The sequence below is a fragment of the Adiantum capillus-veneris genome, chromosome 28 (genome assembly GCF_014529385.1).
Source record: "Adiantum capillus-veneris isolate H3 chromosome 28, ASM1452938v2, whole genome shotgun sequence".
In the NCBI taxonomy this organism is placed as follows: domain Eukaryota; kingdom Viridiplantae; phylum Streptophyta; class Polypodiopsida; order Polypodiales; family Pteridaceae; genus Adiantum; species Adiantum capillus-veneris.
In genome coordinates, this window is record NC_140958.1 from 97,619,228 (window position 1) to 97,628,330 (window position 9,103).

At 43.5% G+C, this 9,103-nt stretch overlaps 1 protein-coding gene across 2 annotated transcripts in view; it reads right to left on the bottom strand.

The window, feature by feature from the left end:
- The window catches only part of LOC147420945 (paramyosin), a 30,958-nt gene extending 29,324 nt beyond the window's left edge, over positions 1-1,634 (bottom strand). The window contains exon 1 of one of the 2 annotated variants that reach the window (XM_086503907.1): positions 82-1,632. In XM_086503907.1, coding sequence (XP_086360033.1) covers positions 82-1,353 — 1,272 coding nt within the window. In that variant the 5' untranslated portion in view covers positions 1,354-1,632. Of the gene's footprint in view, positions 1-81 lie in introns of both variants that reach the window. The other variant, XM_086503908.1, reaches the window with a different exon arrangement.
- Positions 1,635-9,103: the final 7,469 nt, after the last annotated feature.

Here is a 9,103-nt window from a genome sequence, read left to right on the forward strand (position 1 = left end):
AAGTGAATACAAAAAATCTAGTTATCATGTTCTGCTTCGATAAGAGCTGAAAACTCAGAAAAGAACAACATTGCCACATACCATGCCAATAACTTCCCCTTCCTTCATTTCATTGGCAGATGCCTTGCCGTTTCCTTCAACAGAAATTTCCCTACCAGAAATATCCAGGATGTCATGCTTGTTAGCCAAAGCACTCCGAAGAAAAGTAGTTATTTCCTCTTTCTCTGTAACTAGTCTGGTAATTTTCCCCTCTAAGTGATTCAACTCTTGACTTTTTGTGGCTTGGAACTCTCTCCATGTCACTCCTACCTTCGCACAGTTCTCATTAAGCTCCTTGGACCTATTCACACAGTCTTGAAGAATTTCTTCAGTGTCAGCATGAGCAGCAGGAGAGAACAGCTTCTTACTAGTTAGCCCCACAGGAGAGGCTACATCTGCAAGATTTGCAACTGCCTCATTGCCTTTTGAAAGGAGAAGCGTCAATTGCAAAGCAACCTCTTTCAATTTGTCAAGCCTCTGTCTTGCATGCTGTGTCTCAGAGTTCAAAGAATCCATTTGCTTTGTGACTTGAGCTAGCTTAGAAGACAATTCTTGCTCGATTTCAATGGCTTTCCCTTCCTTCTCTGAAGCAAGCTTTTGAAACTGTTCCAGATCCTTTGTTTTTTGAGCAATATCATCTTTCAAGCTCTGAATAGTGGCCTCCATTTCTGATACCTCAATTGCCATCTGGTAATTGTGCTGCTCCATCTGTTCACGTAGCTCTGACCTGCCTTTATGTGCACTCTCAAACTGTCTAACCAGCTCTTCCACAATCTCTTCAGCCCTCTTAGTGTAGCCATATGCAATGGCTGCAACCCCTGTCTGTGAAGAAGATCGTGGCAGGCTTGCTGGTAGGTTCTTAATCGAGCTTATCCTTGTAGTAATCTTTTCTGCACCTTCAACAAGTAGCCTTGCAGCACCTTCTATCTCAGACCTTGAAGAATCACGGCCTCTGTTTGCCTCATCCCGCTGTCTACATAGATCATCCTTGGCTCTAAGGGCCTCATCTTTTTGCTGGAAGAATTCGTCTCTCTGCTTCATTGCGTCATTGAGTTGTTTTGCAAGCTCTTCTTTTGCCCGCAGTGCTTCATCCCTCTGCTTTGCAATCTCCTCCCTTTGCCTTGAAGCATCCTGTGTGTAATTCTTGAAGCGCATAACCAGCTCAGCTTTTGCAGCCTCTGCTGCTTTCTTTGCTTGTCTTTCTGCATCAAGCTCTGCAAGCACAGATTTCAGGTTGCTGGCAGAGGAAGGGACGATGACGGGAGGCGCATCATCCTCCAGGTCACTCAAAGCTTCATCCTCACCGCTCCCCATATTGAAGGAGAGCTATTATGAACAGAACAGCCAACCGCGTGGCAGGAAAACCAAAATCAAAAGCCTGCATTGAATTCTTGCCTCAACATACCTCCCTCCGTCCTTGCAGACGGAAGTTTATTCAATCGCAGCGAGCGTCAGTCGGTATAGATCAGAGGTCCTGAATCCGCAAATTTGCAGAGAACAAAACGTGCAGCAGCATCAACGTTACGGTAATGGCGATGGCGAGAACACAGAGAAAGAGGGAGAGAGGAGAGAGAAAAAGGCTTTTAAATTTAGAGAGAGTTTTTTTTGCCCTTTTCTACGGGGTCCAACCATGGGTTCAAGGGCTCTTGTGCAAAATCAAGGGCGTTGGTAGATCTCAGCCGTCCATAGGTAAAAACTAAACTAGGAATCTCGAGTATAGTTTTTATGCTGGGATCCACAAAAACTAAATTAAAGATCTTGAGATTTCGAGTTTGGTTTTTATACCGAGACCTGTTGTTTTAATAAGTTTAAGTTATGGAGAAACACATCTATTTCACAAAAGCGCATGCATGCGTGATGGTTAATGCCCTTGCCCCTCAAGCAGTGGTGAGGGTTCAAATCTCGGCTAGGGAAGCAAGGGCATCCCAAGATTAGGGCCCCCGTGGCAGGTAAAAACTAAATTGGGGATCCAAGATTAGTTTTGAAAAATCTAAACTCGGGATCTTGAGTTTAATTTCAGCAGATCGATCATTGTTTTGCCTTTCACTTGGGACCATTAATTCCATGGTTAAGACCCCGTGGCACTTGGGGGGGGGAGGGGGAGGAGGGGCTCTGAGTTTTAAATTCAAGACGTACAAATGAAAATATATCCATACCTGAGATGGGGATTAGAAAAATGCATACAATGCGCATGTTGTACATGGTTAGTTAGCTACACATTAAGGTAGTATGTGCCTATGGTCTGTAAAATATGAAGCATTAATGGGAATCTTTCAAGATGCTTGGATTGCGTTCAAAATTAAAAGGAAGGGAGGGGGCGACGTGGCACGCTACAACCAGCTAAGGCGAAGGTAGGGACAACAAGGGCTACTAGTCGTGTGTGAGCAGTACAGTGCCGAGGCCAACTAGGGAGCCAAGTATCGGGGGCGGTCAAGTGGCACAACAGGAGAACAAGGGGATGGATTAGGGGAGGGCAAGTCAAGTTTTCTTTTTTCAAATTGCAGAGGTTTCAATTATGGCGGCATGCTCGTAGCTCTACCATGGTTAGCGTGGTAATGTACAGCTCGCCAGATTGGGAGTTTGCATCCAGTCCATGCATTGGAGCTTTTAGTGCCTACCTGGCCTCAACAGTGTCACAAGGGAATCTACTAAGATTTTGCAAGATGACCCAATATGTGCCTACAACTAAGGTAGTGGGTGTTTTCTTGTTTACTTAAAAATTACTTATCTAGACATTACTAAATCGACACACGCTTGGAAGAGTTGGCAAACGCAAGGTAAGACATCTTTACAACACAAGTTACTTTGTGAGAAGATTGTTTTTCTATGTTTATAGTGTTGTAAGAGAGTATGTTGCCCTCATCTAGTGACACACAATGGAATGAGTTGGTCCCTTGATAATTATTATAAAGTTAGAAATTCAAAGTTAGATGTCAAATATCAAATCAAATCAAATGAACGGAATCAAACTTCAAGAGACCAGATTGAGAATTCAGATAGACAACTAAACTAGAATGAAAAACTTCAGATAATATGGACTGAGACACCTGGAAATGTAGATTCAAATTCATAGATTGGTTCAGAAGTACAATCGGCATAGCACTCAGTGCTCACAATTTCTATAAGACATTTAGCAATTAGAGGTCTAATATATCAAAATGGGATTAATGGGTTCTATTTACAGATGCCCGCATTCGGATCTGACAAGCCGCATAGTCACTACCATTAACTCCGCCAAATAACTTCTCTAAATAAACCCTTGTGCAAGGTATTCTTAGACCCGGTTCACACCTTCTATGTCCTCCTCCCCTTTCTTGAATTTTGTACATCTTGTTTGGCTTCAACTTTTTTGCTTCACTTTCCTCTTGTCTAGAGCTATCTTCTTTTCAAGCCTCTACACTCGTTGAGACAGTGGTTGCACAACTCTGGCCATCACTTGTTGTTGAGGAGTGATGGAGGTAGAGTTCTCCTTTTGGATAATCTTGTAAATGGCCTCATGCTTATGTTGCTCCCTCCTTTCAATGAGCATCTCCACCTGGTAAGGTGTCAAGGTTTTTGTGTCAGGGTCATATAGAGTCTTCTTGCCTTTGGTTCACCTTTCCCTGGCCAACTTATGACATATGGATGCCATCTATATCCATCCAGCTAGATTTGGTTGATAGCTTTAATCCTAGCTTCGAATAGAACCTCAGCCATCTCTCTGAATTGATGTTCGGAGCTCACGTTGTGAGCAAGTTGGCTACTATAGTAGCTCATTTGTATACTAAATCAAAAGGCTATTATGAGATTTCCATTGCTTCATCACTCCTTTGAAATTGATTAGGTCATTCTTGAGCTCTGCAACTGTATTTTTCTGTTCTATTCAATATCAGGAGGGACATATTTATAGGCCACCTATAGAGCCTCTATAACTGTACTTTTATGTTCGGTATCAGTAAGGACATATTTCTAGGCCACCCATAGAGCCTTGCTTTGTTCACAACACTCCCTTATCTAGCCCACAATTTAGATATAGCTCATCTAATTTGTAGGTTCGTTGTACATGAAGTGTAAAATGGTAATAACTCATGTTATTAACACTCCATGGGAGTGTTAATAACATCAAATTCACAATGATTGGCTAGAACGGGGCTTTCATGTAAGCCCGTCTAGTATCTCTTCTGGCCCGTCGGGCGAGCAACGATTCCCGAAGAGCTCGGTAATTTCCTCTTCCCAGCCCCCATATTTGGAGGTGGCTATATAAACAGTTTCCCCTCCTCCAAGCCCTTCGTTTGACACACTATAAAGCTTCCACTAAAAAATTTAGTTGAGGTTTACTCATTTATCTTTCGTCAGGTACCTTTGATCCCTCTATTTTCTAAAATCCACAAATAGTTACCTCCCCTAGGTGTCTATCCGCATGGAAACAGATTTGGGTAGGGAGCATCCTCATGGAGGGGTTAGGTGGTGCAAGTGCTTGGGGCTCATTTCTATAGCTGGAATGGAGCGCTCCTTATCACTACACCGACGTACTTATCTGTTATATTCAATTACCTCCCCTGGGTGTCTATCCATTTGGAAATAGGTTTGGGTAGGGAGCATACTCGTGGAGGGTTTAGGTTGTGCAAGTGCCTAGGGATCATTTGTATAGATGGAATGGTGTGTTCCTTATCACTACACCGGCGTTCTTGTATGTTATGTTTAGTTACTTCCCCGGGTGTTTATCCGTTCGGAAACAGGTTTGGGTAAGGAGCATCCGCATGGAGGGTGTAGAAGGTGCAAGTATATGGGGCTCATTTCTATAGTTGGAATGGAGTGTTCTTTATCACTACCCTGACGTACTTGTCTGTTACTTTTAGTTATCTCCCATGGGTGTCTATCCATCTGGAAACAGGTTTGGATAGGGAGCATCTCGTGAGGGGTTTAGATGGTGCAAGTACATGTGGCTCATTTCTATTATTGGAATGGATCGCTCCTCATCACTACACCGGCGTACTTGTCTATTATGTTTAACCACCTCCCCTGGGTGTCTATTCGCCTAGAAATAGGTTGGATAGGGAGAATCCTTGTGGAGGATTTAGGTGGTCCAAGTCTCCAGGCTCATTTCTATTGTTGGAATGGAGCGCTCCTCATCACCATCGATTTCATGTCACTTTTTGTTTTATTTTATATGTATATTATTTTACTTTTTATTATCCAAATGTTCAATTAAATCCAATTTTTAAAAACCCTAACATTATTGTGATTATATGAATGCATAGGTGGCTTGTGAACTTATCATGGACATTAATGCTTGCTCCCAAAACATCAATGCAACTACTTCTAGTCGCCCATGGACTGATGGTGAAGAATCAAACAATGGAGCTTCCAATAAAGAGAAGCGCAAGGCTGGTGGTAAGGTGCCAGGGGCCTAAGTGGCAATTTGTAGAGAACGTAAGATCATTTATAGATTGGGGCTGTAAATTATGTGGCAAAGAAAAATTAGGAGGTGCATGCACCTCGTACTAGGAAACACTTCCTTGGATCGGGGAATGAAGCAACTAATAGGGGAAATGGAGGTAGATGTAATAGTGTAGGTCATGAGAGTGCTACGAAACACTTGAGAGAGTTATTGGGAGATGTAGCCAATACAAATTGACCTAGAATGCCGTTTCCAAGCCGGTTGGCTTCAGAGCACCAATGCAATGTTGCCTCAACACAAGGTGGACAAAATAGTGGTGCACCCTCCATGCCAGCCACTACACACACACACACACACACACACACACACACACACACACACACACAGCTAATACTCAAGATGGGTCGCTCGAGTTTCAGTTTGGAATGCATAGAATGAGGCAAGTAAGCCTCAAGCAGAGCTTTCGATCGACTGCTCTTGAGGAGGCACAATCTGCTCTTGCACAAGCTATCTATTTTACAAGGTGTTCTATGATGATGGTCACACGAGAGCCATGGAAGCATGCATGGAAGAAGATCAGTGAGTATGGTACTGGTTTTTCCCCTCCATCATATCATTAGATGCGCACAAAGTTCTTGGATAAATGCTTTGTAAACGTAGGATGCACTGTAGTCAGTGATGGGTGGTCAAATTTCCAACGTATTAGGGAACACTTCCTTGGATCGGGGAATGGAACAACTAATAGGGCAAATGGAGGTAGATGTAATGGCATAGGTCATGAGAGTGCTACAAAATTCTTGAGAGAGTTATTAGGAGCTGTAGCCAATGCAAAGCGACCTAAAATATCAACTCCAAGCCATCAGAGCACCAATGCAGTGTTGCCTCAACACAAAGAAAAATAGTGGTGCACTCTCCATGCCGGCCACTACACACACAAAGAGCTAGTACTCAAGATGGGTCGCCCGAGTTCCAGTTTGGAATGCATAGAAATAGGCAAGTACATCTCAAGCAGAGCTTTTGATCAACTGCTCTTGAAGAGGCACAATCTGCTATTGCACAAGCTATCTATTTTACATGCGGTTCTATGATGATGGTCACACAGGAGCCATGGAAGCATGCATGGAAGAAAATCGATGAGTATGTTGGTTTTTCCCCTCCATCATATCATCAGATGCGCACAACGTTCTTGGATAAATGCTTTGTAGGCACCCAAAAGGAAGTTGATAGATTGTTCTTGAAATCAATTGATCAAATAGAATGCACTATAGTCAGTGATGGATGGTCAAATATCCAACGTATGCCGCTAATTAATGTGACGTTGTTCAGTCCTCGAGGGAGGTGCTTTATTAAAGTAGTGGATAGCTAGGGTCATTTTAAGTCAGGGAGCTATATAACGGATATAGTAACATAGACAATTCATCAAATAAATGTCCCCAATATAGAACAGGTGATCATGGTGTTAAGGCGGTTACGCCGCTAGCGGAAGCTAAATAGCGAGAACTCAACCAACAACAGAATTTGTCAGACGAGGACGAAGCTTGACCCGCAGGCGCATGGAAACAACTAGGTGGGTGTCAAATCACCTACTCGACCTTCTAATGACAATCACTACTAAGGAAATCAAATCTAAGTTCTAAAATACGCAAGTGACTGAAATCCGTACTACGAACGAATGCTATACGAAACAGGATCTAGAATCATTGAATCAATCTCAAACTCAAGGGGAAGTCTATACACTAGGTAAGAACAACACCCTAAAGATTTGAACTGCAAAATCAACCTATAACCACTCTGTGCGGTAAACGCGTATGAAGACAGGCCGAAAAATACACGTGATAGAAACTTGACCTCGATGGTACTAATGTGTAGCTCTACTCGTTGTGGTTCTATAGATATGCTGCACGCTCTATTCCGACACACGAGTTGGAAGAAAACTCACACCGAAGCTCGTAGGAACTTACCACACATAGAAGCCGATAGCGCGCACTCTTGGTATCAGTGCGTAGCTCTCGCCGTTGCTAACACAATGGCGGTGTCGCTTCTCCAATGGCGGCTCCGTACCTCGCGTAGCAAGTAGATAAGACTCTCTCTCTCTCTCTCTCTCTCTCTCTCTCTCTCTCTCTCTCTCTCTCTCTCTCTCTCTCTCTCTCTCTCTCTCAGACACAGTCACGGCGCTCCAAAAAACTCACTTTGATTAATAATCTCCATCCCTTAGGTTACAAAACTTTGGCTTATATACCTCAGCCTTGGAGGTGAGAACATCTCTAACTAATTACATCAGCAAGTGAAATTACTTCGGGATTACAAGCTGGAAACTCAATGGAGTCCCGTTACTTAATGAATGGCTCAATTCAAAATCAATGTCGGAAAGACATTTATTACAATCAATGGTTACAAAAATGATGAGTGTGAGCAAAAATGTGGGTGTGATCCTCCGCTGGCTCAACACTCCCCCCCTCCGCGTTCATGTCGTCCCTGACATGACTTTTATGCTTGGTCAATAAAGTCCTGTCGTCTTGAGCATCTGCAAATGTGATGCATATCGTAGGTTGCCGATGGTCAAGGTTGGGCCGAATATTTTTCTTTCGTGGGTGAAAAAGCCGGTGTAGAAAGCTTCTTTGAATGTTTGCATGTGGAAGCTAGGCAAAAACATAATCCTCTGGTATAGGATGTGCAACACTTTTGGAGAAGGCTGCAATGAAAGATCATACATCATATCAGTCACTGTGTCGGCCGTCGATAGTAGACTCGAGGTCGTGGCTTTATCTGGCGCGAACACTTCAATGCAAGCTAAGAGAGTCCTGCAAATTTTCTTGAGCATCTGACACGAAAGGTCAGGAGAGCCAGTAAAGAGCTTGATGGTGCCTGTTAGGGTTTTCACCATGTAGGCTTTACCTATTCTCTCTCCTGCCTTTGGTCCTGGCATCCTTGGGTAATTAAGCCAATTTGGCTTCTTTTCTGCAATCTTGCCATGCTCTTTCCAGCTTCTGACTCTTGGCACCGGGCAGAAGGTTGCATCCTCCCGAATCTCCTTTGGTGCCTCTACCAAGTAGATGAGGTAGGCTGGGTATTTGTTCAGTCAACCTTTCCTCCATCTAAGCTGCGAATCTACAATCTTCTTTGATTGTTCCTCTTTTGTGATGTCGCCTTCGTAAAGAGCGACATACTGCTCCTCCTCTATTCTCTTTTTCGTTTTTATCACTTCAAACTTCATCAAAGGGAAAGGCAGGCTGGGTTGCATCCACTCTTCATGGAGCACTTTTGTGTCTAATCCCTGAAGTCTAATGGAGATTAGGAGTCTCCTCTCCCATTCCATTTCCGCCTTGGCACTCTCCTCTGTTGACTTTTCTATTTGGTCATGGAGCCTTTGTTCTTCTTCTTCAGAGATTCCTGAAGTTGAGGTCACCTCGTGAACTGGGGCTGGATCTTCAATTGTGGTTGCCTCTCCAGTTTCTGGTAGCTCTATGGCTGCTCCACCTGATTCTTCTTGTGGTGTCTCTGTCTCTCTTCTTTGTTGCTCTTGTAGATCTTGGAGCTGTTTGCGGAGGGTCTCATTCTCTGTTCTTAGTGTTTGATTTTCTAAAGTGAGCCTCTCCTCTACTGCCAATGATCCCTCCGCAATGTGCAACCTTTGCACTTGCTCTAATCTTAGCTCTCTTTGTAAGCTTCGGATCTGGTCTTCCA